Source organism: Molossus molossus, unplaced genomic scaffold, assembly GCF_014108415.1.
Source record: "Molossus molossus isolate mMolMol1 unplaced genomic scaffold, mMolMol1.p scaffold_m16_p_12, whole genome shotgun sequence".
In the NCBI taxonomy this organism is placed as follows: domain Eukaryota; kingdom Metazoa; phylum Chordata; class Mammalia; order Chiroptera; family Molossidae; genus Molossus; species Molossus molossus.
The window spans coordinates 59,580,441-59,598,947 of NW_023425347.1; the positions used below are offsets into that span (position 1 = coordinate 59,580,441).

Genomic DNA, 18,507 nt, shown 5'->3' on the forward strand with positions numbered 1-18,507 from the left:
GCTTCTCTACAGTATCATACATTTGGGCGAAGATGGCTTATATCCATAGCAACAGAGCAAACTTAGAGCCAAATACCAGGAAAAGCATTTCCAGACTGACACAGATGTTCAATTTGCATACTAACTCCCCAAAAGCCTGTTGATGGGCAGCTTCATGGACAATGCATCCGGCACAAAGACGTGGTTTACTGGATCATTATCCTTGTTATAAAAAGCCTCTGGGTTATGTCCTCTATGAGTTCTGGGTCAGCTAAGGGTGATGGCACCATGATGCAGGATTGAAAAGTGCTATATTTCAATAATGAGTTTTCAGTGTGTCACAGAAAGGGAACCGATATTTAAATGGAAAGTTGTATAAATACACGGCACTGGTTTGAATAGGAGAATGTAAAGTTCCAGTCCTACGGCATCTTAAGCACCCAGTGAGGTCTTACTTCCCGTCATTTCCAGCACTGGTTATTAAGACCAATCAGATGTTATGTATTTTATACTGAGTTTCCCTACTAGACAATGAGCTCCTTAAAACCAGAGGCTGGCCCTGGCGGGTTTGGCTCAGCGGTTGGAGCGTCGGCCTGAGGTCCAGAGAGACCCAGGTTCGGTTCCCGCTAAGGGCACGTGCCTCGGTTGCGGTTTGTCCCTGGCCCTGGTTGGGGTGGCAGCCACTCGATGTGTCCCTTTCACGTCGATGTTTCTCTCTCTCTTCCTCTCTCTCGCTTCCACTCTATCTGAAGAAAAAATGGAAAAATGTCCTCGAGTGAGGATAAAAAACAAAAACAAAAACCAGAGGCTGACTGGGGGTCGAGCTCATTTAACTCATCTCTGTAGGCTGTCAGAAGAGCAAGGACAGAGAACATGCTCTTTGAAGCCAACCCCAATGCTTCCATGGACTTTGAGAGAGAATTTGAGGCACTATGTGTAACACAGCACTACTGTAAGAGATGGAAACTAACGGGTACTGGCATCTCCATTCTGCTCTGGATCAGATCACTTTGTTTTTTCTTTTGTTCTCTTTGTACTCTTTCTTCTTGGATCAGATCACTTTTGACTGAACATTTAGAAGAGTTGGTGGGGGAATCAGACCATAAACAGATGATTTCAATATAACACAGTAAATAAATGTGAGGTTGAGTAATTGAGGCTAAGTCTCATTTTCTCTTGCCTTCCACATCTAATCCCTCCAAAGCCAGCCAATCTCCCAACCTCAGCTCAGTCATCGTCACCATTGTCCTCATCCCAGCCCTCGTGGCTTTTCATCTGCGGACGGACCCACGAAAACTGGCCTCCCTGCCTCCTGCCACATGCCCTCGGGCCTTCTTGCCAGTGCTGCTGGCCAGAGATTTTACGACTGAGATCTGAGCATTTCTGTCCATTTTCCCTCTTTTCACTGGTTCCCCTTGGTCTTAGGCTACTAGATAAAGTTCAATTTCTCAGCATGCTTGACAGGGAATTCTTATGATGTGGTCCCTGCCCAATTCTCTTTAAGGTAAGTCATTCTTCTAAGGCAAGTTGATGCTACAGCTGAAATTCTGGACTGTTTGCAATGGCCCTCAAATATGTCTTGTTATTTTCGCTCCCATTTCTTGTTCCTATGCCAGTCCTCCTGTCCAGGAGAGTGTCTCTGTCCTTCTCTGCCTCACTGGTGCTTGATCATCTCATAGGGCTCAGCACAAATGCCTTCTTCCCTGCATAGAGCATCCTAACCCTGCTTTGTGCCAACTCTGTGCCTTGTACCTCTGGCGTAGTGCTCATTTCACATTTCTGGATCTTCTGTTTTCCCGATTAGACAACTGCAGGCATTCAACACATTCTTAGCAAGCACCTCCTAAGAACTAAGCTCTATAAAAAGAGGAACATCCCTGCCTTTAAGGAGCTCACAGATTTCTGGAAAAGAGAGATTAGTAAACCAATAAGCGTGACGGAATGTGATAAGAAGTAGAGTCCTATCTTGAAGGACAAGTACAATGATCGAGGTAGCAAAGAACTCTTGGAGCAGGTAGAATATGCAAAGGCACAGCGAGTGGAAGAACCTGAGCCCTGGGGAAGCTGTGAGGAAGGCAACCGAGACCTGGTGACAAGTCCATGTGCGGGCCCAGAGGGGAAACACCACAGAGGGAATGATGCGAACAGAAAACCATCTGAACTATGTCCCAAGGGCCCTGGGGAACCACTGAAGGATCTGGGCTGGGGAGTCACATGGTCCTTTTCATGAAGTACAATATCATTCTTGCTGCCATGAGAAAATAGGATTGTTGGGTGAAAGACAGATGAGAAGATGGGTTAGTCATCATCGCCTGCCCAGCACTTATTCCTTTGGCAAGTATGTGCTCCATATGTTAGACTGTACACTGAGAAAAAGTTAATTCTCCTGATTTAGGATTCTGCAAATCTTCCAGATACTCGGGATATGGGTAATGTGACAAAATGAGCTAGTCATGGGTATAAAAACGTTAAAGACCATAATGAAAAAGTGTCAACTTACCAATTTCCCAGTAACACTCTGTCCACCTTCATTCAGCCAGAACCCAGGAACCATGGCTGAGAAATAAGGGCCCCAGACGCCTGGTACAAAAATCGGGTCTCTGCTAATCTGGAAAGAAAGAGACAACCTATGTGAAAATACTGACCTTCAGGGCTAGTAGGAGCCTTCTCTTCCTCCCATCTGGTATTCTATAACCACGGAATTCAGCTTCTTAGTAAATTCCTTTTATGGTGAGAAGTTACTCGATCCAAAGGACGGGCATGGTATCATCTTTAGAAACCTTACTGATAAATTGATTTCGATCCCAGGATTGCGAACGAGAATATTTTGGACAGAAACTAATGAGACATTTCCTTGCTGGCTCCTTCTCCGTGGCAGACTGATTGCAAATGCGTTCCTCATTTTCCACCCGTCCAGGTATCCACCCCCTTTGCCATGTAATCTCAGCTCCTCTCATTGAGAGGTGGGGTCCCCACCGCTTGAATCCAGGCCAGCCTGGTGCTTCGGTATGGCCAACAGAATGAGGTCGAGGGAACACTGTGCCAGTTTTCCAGGCCTCACCCTCGAGAGGCCTATGTGCTTCTCTGCTCGTCCTCTGGCTCCTCTGCCTTTGCCACGAGAACATGCCCGAGCTAGCCTGCTGGGTGGAAAGTCATGCAACAGAGCTGAGTCAGCCCAGCTGTTGCAGGTGGCGCTTCACATATGTGAGGGAGCAAAAACAAGGTCAGCAAAGCCTCCTAGTCGACCAGCAGCTAACGAGCCCAGATCGCCAGAATCTCCCAGCCATCTGAGAGGCTTGTGAACAAAAACCTGTCTTCTTGTATGTCACCGAGTTGTGTTTGTTTGTTGCCCAGCATTTGTTTGTGGTAACAGATAACTGATATATTCCCTTCCTTCTACTAACACCTACTAGCCACCCTACAGCCGGTCATCTCCCTCTACTGGGTGCTGGGGACACAGAAGTGAGTCAGGGTTCTCGCCTTCAAGAAGCTGCCCACCGAGAGGGACAGAAAATGGACAAACAAAATGCAGCGAGGTCCACAGGATGGTAGAGACCCACAGAAAATGTGTGGGGCACAGGCAGCGAGGAGGGAACTGGTCCAGCGGTGGCTTCTTAGAGACGGGACATAAGCTTCGACTTAGAGGATTTCACCAGACGAAGTGGAACAAGCACCCCAGGCCCAGAAAACAGCTGGAACAAAGCTAGGCCGGTGAGGTGCACTGAGTATTCCAGACGTCACGACTTCCTTTGTAGCAGACCACGGAAGTCCTTTTAGGTGATAGGAAAACAGAGCAAGAGATAAGCCAGGACAGCCGAAGGAGGACCATGTGCTCACTCCCCTGGAGTGGGGCACCCTTCCCATGCATCCAGCAGGGACAGGCGCTGAGGTCATATTCATGGGTGTGGAAAGGTTATGGGTGTGGAAAGGTTATGGGTGTGGAAAGGTGCAGTTCGAGGGTGGCAATCCAAGGGAGTTAGGCACTTACGCCAGGTCTACTCCTGCATGTCTTGAGGCTAGGCAGAGAACCTAGTCATTCATTTATTCTACAAATACTGATTCAGCCCTTTTTATATGCCTGGTCCTATGCCAGGCCCTGGGGATACAGAAATGAACTAAATATGCACAATTTCTGCCCTCATGCAATTTATAGCCCAGCAGTTTCGCCCAGGGACAAACCTTCTTTAAATGTCTTGACCCCAGTGATTCCGGTTCCCTTTGCACTCAACTATAAGCCCTCGAATCAGAAGGATTTCCAACTCCCAAACAGCAAGGTGGTAACACTGTCAACTTTAAATGTTATCAAATAAAAAGAATTTATGAAAAAGGGACCTCTAACACCTCACGTAGAAAAAAATCATCTCAGGGAGGAAAGACAGGCTTCTACAAGAAAAGACAGTTCAGCTTACGTTGACATATTCGCTCCTTTCCTTACTGGGCCAGCAGATGTTTCCTGACTTCCCCTCATGATCTAAGTCTGTGCCAGGCACTGGGAATAAACACTGAACAGAAGAACAAGCCCCTGGCCTCCCGGAGCCTGAAGTCCCGAGACAGAGGCACTAGGTGAGCAACCACCCAGCCTAGGCCAGGGTTTATGTGGGCTTCGCACTGGAAGTCCTGTGCCCTGGAAAGCCCGTCAGTCCTGGGCACGCTGGGACATTTCATTGGTCCCCCTGAGACAGACATTAGTAAAATCATCGCACAAATGTGTAATTGCAAACTGGGTGATAAGCAGATGAAGGAAAAAAGAGCTACTATAAGAGTGTGTAGGTGATTTGTAAACTAGTCAAGGGGTCGGGGAGGGCTCTTTGAAGAAGATGATGCTTGAATCAAGATGGAACACATACACAGAAATTATTCAGGTGGGTGTGAGGTCTGCGTGTGTTTGTGGGTGTGTGTGTGGGTGTGATATGAACTGTTCCAGCCAGAGGGACTATATCGTTAATGGTCTTTGTTTTTACCACGTTGCCTTTGCCAGTGAACATTTTATCATAGGTCCACACTGAAACTACTCCCGGAACTGCTCTGGGGTGGATAAGACAGTCCATACCCACAACCACTTAGGACGCCAGGTAGATGCACACCCACCAAAATCCAATGCTCTCTCCTTAGGTCCCGTACTCCCCCCCCTCCAGAACTCTTAGCCGCATTTGACAGCTTAGTGCCAGAGAGACTGAAGAGTGTCCATGGTCGCACAGTGAGTCATTGGCGGAGGTGGGGTTTGAATCCAGGCAGACGTGGACCTCAACCCCTCTGTGTGTTTTATAAATCGCATAAACAAATCGCTTAGAAAGGCCACGCACTGCCCCCCCCCCCCCCCCCGCAGTCTGAGCGCTCTCCTGTGTCCACGGCCGCAGAGCGTCATCAAAGATGGGCTCTGCCTGGCTCTGTCCGGGAACAGGGTCCGGAGGGGCCTCCTGTTTCTGCTCAGACATTTGGGATGACACATGCTTCTCATCAGATATCTGAGTACAGCAAGGGGACCCAGACCCAGCGATGTGTTTCCCAGCTCACTTCCAAATGCTCCCAGACACTGCGCTCTTGGAGGGACCGGGTAACCGTTTGTTTTGAAAGAGAGAGAGCACATTTGTATATTTATGTGTGCTTTAATCCTTTGCAATAAACCTAAATATTTAAAAATATTTTTATGGAAGCTGTTCCCATGCTGATGGCTGTCTTGGCCTGGAGGCTGCTCTCTTACCCCAAAGGAGAGAGTTCATTCTGCTCTGCCCGTGACAGGTGTCCGGACAGGATACTGACTTCCTGGAAATAGTGGTACTGTTGGCAACAATGACAGCGAAGACTGACCGAGTACTTGCTGAAAGCCTTATTATCAGTATGTCAGTCCTCATAAAAATCCTAAGGGAAGATTCTATCATTATTCCTATTGTACAGATGTATAAACTGAGGCAGAGAGTTAAATGACATGCCCAAGGTTATAAAAATACAAGGCAGACAGACATCACATTCTACAGGTTCTAGATGTGGCGCTGCCAAAACATGGCCATGTTTTTCAGCCATCTGAATGCTTCCTTTGACCTTCAGGGACAGAAAGCAAGAGCTGTTAGAACCAACACCAACTCCCTCAAACTGAACCAACCGGGCCTTGAACACAAGTAGGTAGGGAATCTTCATTTCCAAAAGGCTTTTGCTCTGTTTTCCCTGGTACACTTGCTGAGAACCAAGGAGAGAGCATGACTACGTCTAAGTCCTGTCTTGATTCTATTCCCATCGCCATTCTAGCCAGGGGCGCTCACTCAAGGTGATCTTTCTGCGCCTCACTTTCCTCAAGTCTAAAATGGGAGAGATGATAGGAATGTTGGAAGGCTTTGAAAAGATTAAATAAGCTGTCGCATACAGTTAGTGTGTCATCTGCATTAAATACCAAGTAAACCTCAGTTCTCCTTGAAATGAGGCTTGTATGTTGGAACAGTCAGGTGAGTGGGTTGAATGACCACATCCAAAAGTAATTGCAACCATGCAAGGAGGTCTCTAGCTTCATCCTGGGTCTACTGGGTCAATATATTTAATAACAAAGTAGAAGAAGCTATAGAAGCAAAGCTTATCATATATTCAGATGGTATAAACTTGGAAGATTGTGTCTTACAGGCCTGCTCAAATCAAGATTCAAAGTTGCTTCAAAGAGCTAGAACATTAAGCAAAATACAAGAAGAAGACAGTTAACATGTAAAGTTAAAATTTGTACTTAAAAGAAAGTGGCAATATTCTCTTTCCTAATATTGCTTTTCACAGGTGTTGATACGTGGTATTCAGTTTAGTAGTGTGTAAATTGTATGCAGACATTTGATACATTCTTTAATTATGTGTGATACAAATAAAGTTAATGGACCCCGCAATGAAACAAAACGTTTGGCTGCACACTACATGCCAGGCACTGAGCTCGGCAATAAGGCTTTAAACATAATATGGCATAATAATAATGATGATGATGATGATGATGTGGCATGGCCCCTTTCTTCAAGAAGCCCCTAGTTTGACCAGGCAGACATAAAAATTACAACAAAATATGCTAAGTGCTAAGCAAGCTACGAGAGGGGTGTGGTAGGAGCGCAAACCCCTGGGGAAGAGGGAGCCCTCCACAGAGGGGGCCACAAGCAGCGGGGCCTTGGAGGCGGCACAGAGCTTCCTTGGGCAGACAGGGAGGGGCAGCCCGGGCAGAAGGGCTGTGTGGGCATGGCTCAGAGTCATGGCGCTGAACAAGCATTTTGATTTTCATGAGGGTTTAGCTTAAAGTTCTGCAATTTACTTTAAATAAAAAAGCATATGGTTTGAAGGATGGGATAATTTTTGCATCAACATACCCTACTGCTTGTCAAAAAATCAATTTTTGAACAGCTGTGGCTGGATAAAAGCCTCAGTGAAACCACCCTCAGTCAGTCCATAATCATAGAGAAATAAGAGTAAGAAATGATAAAATATAATTGCTGAAGTTATTGGGGGCTTATTATTGTGCCAAAGAAGCTTCTGGGCTCTTTAGAGACACTGTCACATTCATTACTCGTAACAACCCAAAGAGATAGGTCCTATTGTTACACTTACTCCACAGATGAAGAAATCTATGCTGAAGGAGTTCAAATACATAGTAAATAGTAGAGAAGGAATTTCAGGACCCAAGCTATGAACTATCAATTTATTTTCCTCTCTAGACCTTCTTCTCCTCGACTATAAAGTAAATAAAACTGCACTAGAGATGTTTAACATCTCTTTTGTCTTTGAAGTCTTCTGATTTCATGAAGTTGAGTCATTTCACCCCCGCTGCTCTAGCAGGACTCTCCAGCAAACTCCTTCAGCCCAGACGCTGCCCCCACATGGCCCGGGGCTCGGGGGGTTGCACTGGGCAGTCTATTGGAGCTTCTCTAAGTACCCACTTTGCTCTGCCCCCGACTCTCACCGTGGTCAAGATCACTGTTTCTTGACTGTGACCTTCATTGGTTGTATTTAATGGCTACTATGTATAATATCTTACATTAGCTGAGTAAATACTGTATTCTGCAAATATTTATTGGATGCACTCTGAATTCAAACTACTGTTTCAAACACGAAAAGATGTGGAAAGATGGGTCTCCAAGCCACATGAGGGACGTAGGTCCTGAAGTTCACAATTAGTAGGAGCTGGGGTGCGGGGCTGGGCTGGGGAGGAAATGCGACCTCAAGTGACTTGGGAGTGCATGTTTGCATTCAGGCTTACGATTACCCAAGAGTGTGACCCCCCCTCCCCCCCCACCCAGAGCACGGAGTCGAACCTCCGCAGCTCATTTCCAGCTGAAGAGACAGGTGTGGCGAGGGTCAGCAAGCTGCCCAGGATCACCGGGATCAGAAGTGGTTCAGCGGGGATTTAGAAGCCTCTCTCCATGGGCTCCTGCCTCTTTCCATGTCTGCGCCCAGTCTGGCTCCGTTTGTGGATGTCACTGGCTGGGTTTCCCTACGGCTGTGACTGTCAGCTGACTTTCCCTGCAGGGGTAAAGCCCAGGCAGGCGCCTGCTCACACCATCAACTTCTCCCCACTCCTCTCCATCATCCGGAGGTTGGCCTAAGCCTCTGGCAGGGGCAGGAGGCAGTCCCAGGTGCCAGAGGTCCTGGGGGAGCAGGAGGTTTTGTTTGGAGAGCCTCCAGCCAGGTTGGGGATTTTAGAGGGTAGCCGCAAGCATGTGTGGGACCGAGTATTTCCTGGTGGCTCATCTCTCCTTCCAAATGGACTGTGCTATCATCTTACTAGAAAAAAACAAAAACATAGAAACCATTTATACACATCCCAGCCAACTCCCGACTCACTACACAAGAGAAAGCAAAGCACAGAGAATTCTGTTGGTGAAGGGGGGCTCTAAGCGCTCACCTCCGCGTCTGCTGCTTCTCCGATGCTACGCTAATGAGTTCTTTGCCTCTCCTACAAAACAGTGAGGAAACCTGTCTTCTCGTCTTAAAGACAGCAAGTGTGGTTCAGTAGTATGAGCATAGATAGACCTTGGAGTCAGGCAAATCTGGGTTTCGATTCTGATCAGGCCCTTTATTAGCCTTTGAGTCTCTCAGACTCAGTTTCTTCACCTATAAATGGTGATCATCTTATCTACCATACAGTGTTGTATGAGTCCTAAGTGGCATGATGTATATAGAGAGCCTAGGACATAAATGATCTCAAGAAATGTGAAACAACAGAGGGTTTCATTCCACTCTTTCTTGGGACAGTGGAAAGATCTGGAGCCCAAAGTCTCGGGTCCGGTCCGGCCTCCACCCCGTATTAGCTCTGTCTCTCTGATGGGCGCTTCTTCCTCCCCCCTCCTGGCCTCGGTCTCCGTATTCATTTCACTCATCACCTCTCCTGCTCCCATGTTTATAACAGCTTTTAGGCTATCGAGCCCCACATTTTTATTCCAAACTCAGGTCTTGTTCTTGGACATTTGACCCGAAGGTCTAATCAACACGTCTAAAATAGAACTCGCCATCCTTCCTCCCTGGGCTATTCCTGTTTTGGGGTTCCTGTCTCAATGAAAAATACTCAGTTTACCCATCCACCAGGGTACTATCCTCGACTTTTTCATCTCTCTCCTCTGCCCACCGTAGGTCACATGCACGGTCACCTCTGTTTTTCAAACACAAGTGGTTCTGCTTCTCCCTACTGCCGCTATATTGGCCCAGCCCTTTATCACCTCTTGCTTGGATCATTGCAACAGTGACTAACTTGGTGTCCCTGCCTCAAAAATTGTCCTCCACCCCGCACCTCCACAAGTCCGGCTCAGAGACTCCAACGTCCATAAGCACGATGATCTAGTACATACACCTAATTATGTCATTTCCCCTACTTAAATCCTTGCCGGTCCCCGTGACATGTCAGACTGTTCTGACCCGGCTTTTATCTACCTGTCTGGCCTAGTCACACATGTCACATCCCGTATCCTTTGCCCCCGTTGTTTTCCCTGCCAGAGCCCATCACAGCCTAGAAATTCCCCATATGTGCCATTTCCTTTCTCATCCCTGCGTCTTCATAACTTCTCCTCTGTCTGAAGGGCATTCCCCCTCACCTTCCCCTGCCTAAGCCTCACCTGTCCTTCAGCTCAAAACCACCTGCTCTGGGAAGCTTTCTACCCGAAACTGTGGCCTCCACCCTAAGGCTGGGTCAGCTCCTCCTCCCTGCGCCTCCTCGTCACCCCTGTACTTGCATACTGTCGGCTGACATAGCACATGCTACGTAAGTGTGCACATCTATATTTATAAATACACATGTAATGTGTACTTAATGTGTACGTAGTATCTTTTATAAACGGAATCACCACACAAATGCAGGGCATGGCTAAAATGATGAACATAACCGTGTCCCTAACATTCAGACCAGTGCTAGAATGTATCACATATCCAATTACCTGTAGGTGGCAAGTGGTTAATACAGCTCAGGCTCGTGAAATTTCCCTCACCTCTGTTTGGAGGTTTCTGAAAGGGTAAGAGTCCTCCAGGAAAGAGTTTGCCCTTCCTCGAAACCCAATCCCTTTATTTGTTTGAGCAAAACAAGAACACATAAAACCTGTTCACTGAGCTCCTGGGGCTTGGCAGTTTGAGCCTGAAGGGAGGGCACTGAGCAGGTCTGTCTCCCAGCCATAGGGTCCCCAAATTTTGGGTGGAAGGAGGCAGCCAAATATTGCCTGCAATGTCCTGAATTATTTTCAAAGTTTTTGGATTCCTTAAACCCTGAATTCTTCATTCTTTATTATTCTGAAACCCATATGTGATCACAATAGAAATGGAATCCGTATGTTTCTCATTCACTATACTTAATGTTCCCAACATTGCTTTGCAAGAGAGACTGAATAGCCAAGAAAACTTCGAGGCCTTCCCAGAGTTTTCCCAAATTTTCTAGCCCTGCGGCCCAGGAGCCACACCTGGCCATCTCGACGCACGTGCCGGACCAGCTCCAGTGGGCTCAGACTGGCTTTCAGCTTTGAAAGCGCCGAGAGCTCTATAACTCCAAAGATATAAAGTCTTAGCTTGCATATTTGCCACAGACCAAACAATCTTGGTAGGCAAACGATTACTGGTCTCTTCTGTGCATTCTGGAAGGGAGGAGGGCCCGGAGGCGGGGATGGGGGGTGGGGAAGGGAGTCACTGAGGAGGATGGGCGCCCGGTCTGCGCAGCACTCATCAGAACGGATTCTTAGCTCTGTTGCTCCGATGTCACACGGTGAGCTGGACCCTCAGAGTCAGAACCATCTCTTCTCTTTCTGTTTCACCGCCCACGAGTGAGCATAGTACCAGTTAGTAAGTGGTTCTCAAACATGGCCCGGCCAATGCTCTGTTTTGATTCTACATTAGCTGTCAGGAAAAGCAGCTCCCTCTTACAGACTTCAGGTTCAGTTATCAGAGGCCCAGGCGGAGCAGGTGCAGACAGGGTGACACAGCCTTTTCCTCTGCAGCAAGCGCATGGCACCCTCTTACGCAGTGCCCGCAGGCCCCCGAGTGCCGCCTGCCAAAGCACAGACGCTCGCTCTTCCTGCCTGTGGCCTCTACATTTCCCTTGTTGGCACCTCTTGCTTTGACACCGGTGTCTGGCCTCAGACAGCGTCTCATAAAGGTCAGACTTTGAATTTCTGGTTTGATGCTCAGTGTTGTCTTAAGTTGATGTGTGACCATGGTCCTTGAAGTGTTTGTTTGAAAAATAAGGCAAATAGGATTTCTACAGAGCTGGACGGATTAAATGAGGCACAGTCTGTTACAGGCCTTGGTACAGTGCCTGGTATATTCAGCAACCTAGAAATACACAGCCTGTGTTAACATCATCACCTCCATACTGGCCAAGGTGTACTTCCTTATGGATTGTACTACATGGGAGATTTAATTTTATTTTATTTAAAAAAATTATTTTTCCCTTTATTGACTTTAGAGAGAGAGGAAGTGAGAGGGAGAGAGAGGAAGTGAGAGGGAGAGGGAGAGATAGTAACATCGATGAGAGAGAACATCGACTGGCTGCCTCCTGCATGTCCCCACTGGGGATCGGGCCCACAACCTGGGCATGTGTCCTGACTGGGAATCGAACCGGTGACCTCTTGGTGCAGGGGTCGATGCTCAACCACTGAGCCCCACCAGGCAGATAATTTTAAATAGTAAACTCTGACACCATCTTGAGTGGGATTCTGAAGTGGGGTACAGAGGTTGTACTGGCCCTAGGGAAGACAGAAAGGTAAGAATCGACACTATCATTGTGGGCTAATTTTTCATTGCAAGATCTGTCACTGGGAATAAGGATAATTGAGGATTTTCTCTGTTAAAAGCTTGTTGTGTAAAGGCAAAGGAGAGCCTTACATGAGGTATGTCAGGGCCTCTTTTCTTGAAAGTCAGAATTCCCGTGTCTAGGCGACAGTCACTGCCTTTCGGAGGTGCTCCCCAAACACAACCCACTCCTGCTTCCCAGGTTTAGCTCAGGAAAGTTTGGGTCATGTCCATGCAAGTCGAGACCCGATGACTCCTCATGGGCAGAACTCTCCACTCGTTTCTGGCCCCATCGAAGATGACAAGGCTAAATGGGCTGGACAAAGAGAAGGAAAAACTATCCACAGACACTTGGATAGCTCCCCTGAGTGACGGAAGAAGTGTTATACATTTAGAAGTGTCTGTCGACTGTCAGCTGAGGTGCTCAGGGTGATGGAGTTCATCCCTTACATCTCCTCTGGAGACTGACGAGAGCATTAAAATACAGTGATGGGCCCTGGCCTGTTTGGCTCAGTGGTTAGAGCGTAGACTTGTGGAAGGGAGAGTCCCGGGTTCGGTTCCCACTAAGGGCACATACCTCGCTTCCAGTTTGTCCCCGGCCCTGGTTGGGGTCGTGTGGGTGGCAACTACTCAATGTGTCTCTCTCACATCGATGTCTCTCTCTCTCTCTCTTCCTCCCTCTCTCCCTCTTGCTCTAACTGAGGATAAATGCAAAAATGTCCTTGGGTGAGGATTAAAAATATATATATAGTGATGGGTGGATGGGAAGAGGTCAGGAGAGAGATGGGGAAAGAGGACGTGAAGCCCCACATTCTCCCGCTACTCACTGCACCAGCAGGGCCAGCACATGGACCCCATCACCGCCTCCCTCGATCCTGCCATGTCTGGGCGAGGTGTCCAGGGTGCAGGGAGTCACTGCAGCTAGCGGAAGTGGCACGTACTCTGAGGCTTCTGTCATCCCCACATGGGCACGTTCACACACGGTCCCCTTCCTAAGATGCTGGGCAGCCTGTGTTACACCCAGTTTGACGGAGGAGGGACCGAGCTTCCGGGACATTAACTCAAGCTCTCAGGCTTACAAACAGGGCAAAGCCAGGTTTTAAACTCAAAAAGGACTCAAGAGTCCATACCCTTCCCAAGATATTTTTTTAGAGAAAAAAAGTTATAAAAAGGAGAGCTCCTCCTCCTCCTTAAAATTATTGATTTAAGATAGAGAGAGGAAGAGGGCAGAGAGAAAGAGAAAGAAAGAGAGAGAGAGAGAGGGAGGTCTGTTGTTCCACTTATTTATGCATTCACTGGTTGCTTCTTGTACGTGTCCTGACCAGAGACTGAACGCACAATCAGGGCATATTGGGAGGACACTCGAACCAACTGAACTACCCGGCCTGGGCCTTCTTTAACCTTGGCCTGGAGCCAGCCCCGCCCCTCCTGTGCCCTGAATGGAATATGTCCCTTGCAAATTCAACAGACAACGGGATTTTCTACTATCAGAGGGAGGGAGAGGAAAAGGGAGAGAGAGGGAGAGAGAGAGAGAGAGAGATACTGACAGATTCCAGTGGTATCTTTTCCCTCTTTTCCACATTAAATAGTAGTTCTTTGAGAATGTTGAGTCTCATGGTAAAAAAAAAAAAAAACAAAGAAAAAGAAACTTTAAAATTTGTTTTCCTATTTAAATGAGTTCCTATAAAAGAGAAATGGCTTGTAACACAGAGGCAAGGGGACTAAAAGAATAAAAGAAGAAAGGGCACTCAGAAAGCAAGCTGATCTGGGAGGTTTGCCCTCTGCCTGGGCTCTTATAAAAGACCATGCTAATACTTAAGATATGTAAACACTGCAGAACAATCAGAAACAAATGAAATTACGGGCTTCAGACTAACAGTGTTCAGCTGTGGACAATGGCCAGGAGGCAGCTTTTGTTATGAATAGATCCTCTGCCCGTGAAGGAGGCCTGATGTTAACCCCTGGCTTTCCTGTCTGGCTTAGGAGAATGTATCTGGGTCCATCTGGACCTCCTTAGAAAACAGAATTCGGAGGAGGAAAAAAAGGTCACCATCTGTAAAATATATGACACAATGTAGGACAGGGTTACAGTTCTGTGAGAGTGGTTTTAAATAGAGTCTCTGTGTTTTTAATCAGTAATGCATTTAGCTCACAATGTAGTAAATGACAATAATAATGGCTTTTACTATTTTTTTTTAAAGGCCTTACAAATGAACCTAGGAAACAAAGCAAGGAAGGCAGCCAACATTTGCCAAGCACCTACTACGTGCTGATTGGTTGATACACATTCTTAGGTTTAGTCTTCACGATAATCCTCCCGTCTCCTTCGGTTTGCAGATAAAGAAACCGAGGCTCAGAAACATTCAAAGCCTTGTTTATGGTCACACAGGTGCCAAGTGGTAGAACGGGGATTTGATCTGGGTCTGTTGGACTCCAAAGGCTTTTCCTACGGTACCTGGCTGCCTCTTGGCTGCTTGGGGACCATGAAGGCCAAACGAACACAAGGAAGTCAGTGGAACCAGCGCTTCCCAGGTGTTTATCTTTTGCTGTGGATTTAGAGAGGGACCCAAGGGTGTCTGCAGGCTAAGAACACTGCCTAGGGGTGCTCTTAATGAGCAAACCACATCTGGCTTCTGGAGATCAGTGCCTCCTCCAGGGCCCTGCCTTCCCCTCTCTCCACTCATCAGGTGGCATCAGACACAAGAGCAAAGGACACTGGTCTCCAGGGTTGCCAGCCAGTCGGCTGCCAGGATATGTGAATTCCGGCAGAACTCAGTGTGTCGATACCCTCTGTGCGGGGTGTGGGCTTACTCGCCATCGGCCCAGCAATTTGAGAATTTGGCTCTCACCTGAGGGACAGATGTCAGAGTTAGGAGCAAGAACTGTGTTTCCTCTTCACTGGCCTGCTCCCGGTAGGGTGGTGGGGGAACACTGGGCCGGGAGGAAATACCCCTCCACGCCTGCGCCTGGGGCTACGGAGATGGTGCCCTGGTTGATGAGGCGGGGCTGGTGACTCTGCTTCCTGGAAGCAGGCTGGTGCCAGGAATAGAGGAGTTTGGGTTCAGCTAAGTCAGAATTACGGCTCCAGGCAGCAATGGATGAGACCCTGGTGAACCCTGGTCTCCTCCCACGTGAAAGATGGACTAAAGCCTCACCTTCCAGGGTGTCAGGAAGACGAAAGGCAATGAGTCGAAGCCCCGACATACTGTCTGTCCACAGCAATCAACGCGAGAGCTGATTATTCAACTTTCTGGACTCTTACTGTTTTGAGCCAGGAAAGGTTTAATCTACAGTTTTCTGAGTTCTGAGTACAGATATGGTTAATTCTGGTAAGGTGCAATAACACAGTTGCTGGTAGAGGGTGTGGATGGCTGGAGATACTGTAGGTTTTAGGTGGAAAAAAATCTGGGTCTCATTTTTCATGCCAGACCAAGAGGACTGTTTGGATCTCAAGTTGTGTTTCTAGTGGGTTGATGGTTTAAAAAACATACATGTTTATACTTGAGGCATTTCTGTTCGTTGAGGCTCTGCCCTCCTTTCTTAAGACTTCACATAATAGCTGCCTTCTAGGGTTGTGGGCTATTAGGCCATGCGTGCCAGCGTCTGGCGAGGTCTCTGACGTGGAGCAGATGCCTAACACAGGGAAGCGGGGAGGCCCAAGAAGCATCTGGGCCCAGCAAGAAACAAGCTTTTGCAGAACAGACACACTTCATACCTTCCCTCAGTAACCATTTCATTGAGCACCTACTATGTGTCAGGCCCTGGGGAAACAGAGATAAAAAAGATATTGTCCTTGTCCTAGTTTTTAGTGTGGCTAGCATGTCTGAAGGTTACTCCAAGAATGGCAAGATACCCTGATAAACGCCTCCATAAAGGGATACGTTCTTAGTATGAAATGCTTGAAGAAGCATTATGAAGTATTATGGTTTGGCTGGAATGTAGAATAGACAGTAATAATAAACAAATCACACCAATGGTGGATTGGCAAGTGCTGTAAGCAGAAGACTGTCAGTGACTTCACTTGCACTATTTCATGTAATAATTATTACAGGCCTGGGAGATAGGTAGCTTTATTCCCATTTTACAGAGAGAACTGAGTGAGGTTTAGAGTGATGGCTGCTCAAGGTCAGGCAGCTACAGGGCAAGAGGTGCAAAAACAAAACATCAAACCTATGAGGGGAAGGGCAGGCGGTGCTCAGATCATAAAAGTCCTTTCATGACATGCTAAGGAGCGGAAATTTTTTTCTTGAAGGCAATGGGGGAAATACTCCCCATTTATGTTTTGGCTGCTTTGCAGCGAGGAGTCCGCAAATATACTGCTGCCCCCTCTCAAACACATCAGGGATTACCGGAGGCTGCGCTTGCACAGGGTTCCTTTGGGTTGTTTAGTCACACTGGGTACATAACGAATGTGAAACGTCTGATCTGTTTCTTGTGGTCACAAGCTCCGGAAGTGTCCCACAAGGAGCCGGGCCCTCCTGGCCTCCAGCGCCTCCGGCTCCAGCTCAGCCTGTGGTGTGCGAGTATGTGAGGTTTCTTCTGTTTTGCCGAGTCAACAGTTACAGGCAGGAGAAGAGAGGCTTCTCCCCAAATCCGAGTCTCCAGAACGTCCTTCACTGCCTCACCTCATTCCATCCATGTATTCTTCCCCAAGCCGCCCTTTCTGCCACCGTCTGCGCCTCCGTGATTCCAATGTTCCCAACCTGCAACTCTGACCCTGGACTTCTCAGCCAGCTGACCAGCGAGGCAGAAAAACCAAGGCAGAAACGGGACCCTTGGACATCTCAGAGGCAGGTGGCAACTGTCAGCTCCTCCAGACCTGCTTCTACCCTGATCCGATTAACATCTGGCCCAAGACCCCGAAATCATAAAAAGCCCTTGGTCTACCTCACGCATTAAATGTGTATATTCTACTGCAATATTCAAAGCTCCCATCTCCTCAGGTTAGCCCTCCCGCCTCCCAGCTACAGTGGTTTCAGGCTTGGAAGCACACCCGGAGAAAGGGCTGCACTGCGCCGCTTCCCATCACGGACCCGCCCTCTCTGCTCTCCAGCTGGCCACTGCTGAGGCTGCTCCGCACGGCCGGAGTCGGGGCCCCCGAAGGTCTTACTTGACTGACAGGGTTGATTTATCTTTGATATGTCCTGGGGTGGGGGTGAGGTGGGGTAGGAAGGGGTATGTCCAAATGGACTGTCTCATAATGTGCTTATAGTGATTCATTATCACAACCCCACTGGGGACTCCCCGTCACCCTATAGTAGTATGCTTGCCTCTCTCTCTCTCTCTCTCTCTCTCCACACACACACACACACACACACGCACACACACAGTCCATCCTTCCTCTCTCTCTCTCTCTCTCCACACACACACACACACACACGCACACACACGCACACACAGTCCATCCTTCCTCTCTCTCTCTCTCTCTCCACACACACACACGCACACACACACACACAGTCCATCCTTCCTCTCTCTCTCTCTCTCTCCACACACACACACGCACACACACACACAGTCCATCCTTCCTCTCTCTCTCTCTCTCTCCACACACACACACACGCACACACATGCACACACACACACACACGTCCATCCTCCCTCTCTCTCCCTCTCTGCCCACTGCTCTGCGCAGGAATCCCTTTCATTCCTGGCCTTCAGGGGAAAACCCAATTGCTCCTTCCATCAGTGCCTTCAGATTGGTTCCTATTTAGGATGCACCCAGCTGGCTCCCGGTGCTCGACCCACACACACCTCTGCCTTTTCCTTAGTGGACATACAGCCCGTTCCCAAGGCAGCACCCACTTGTTGCTTTATTGTATCAGGTACAATAGTCAACCTCAGCCTCTTTCCTTAGTCCTTACCTTCAGCTTTTTCCAACCTCCGTTTATATCTTCAGGGTGGCTTTTAAGGCTAGTTTTATAATCTTTTAGCAAGCCCACTGTAGATGGTCTGGTCTCTTCCGAAAGCCCCAGGAAAGGGAGATCCTGTTGTAAGGTCGTGTTACTTGTCCCCAGAGCAGAGGGTGCACATGGTGAGAGAGGAGGTGGCCAGAGCTGGCCAGGGCTGCATGCATTAGCTTTCACTTTCTAGGCAATGGCGAGTCACCAAAGTCTGTATATAGGCTTTCACCTCTTTTTTCTTTTTAAATTTTTTTTCTTTATTGATTTTAGAGAGAGAGGAAGTGAGAGGGAGAGAGATGGAAACATCGATAAGAGAGAACATTGACTGGCCGCCTCCTGCACGCCCCCCCACTGGGGATCAGGACCACACCCTGGGCATGTGTCCTGACCGGGAATCGAATTGGTGCATGGA

General features: G+C 48.0%; 1 protein-coding gene across 2 annotated transcripts in view; it reads right to left on the reverse strand.

Moving 5' to 3' along the window:
• FGGY (FGGY carbohydrate kinase domain containing) overlaps window positions 1-18,507 on the reverse strand; it is a 380,948-nt gene that overhangs the window by 128,561 nt on the left and 233,880 nt on the right. For both annotated transcript variants that reach the window (XM_036257128.1, XM_036257129.1), the window contains exon 9: window positions 2,480-2,587. In XM_036257128.1, the coding sequence (XP_036113021.1) occupies window positions 2,480-2,587 (108 nt within the window). The remainder of the gene's footprint in view (window positions 1-2,479; window positions 2,588-18,507) is intronic.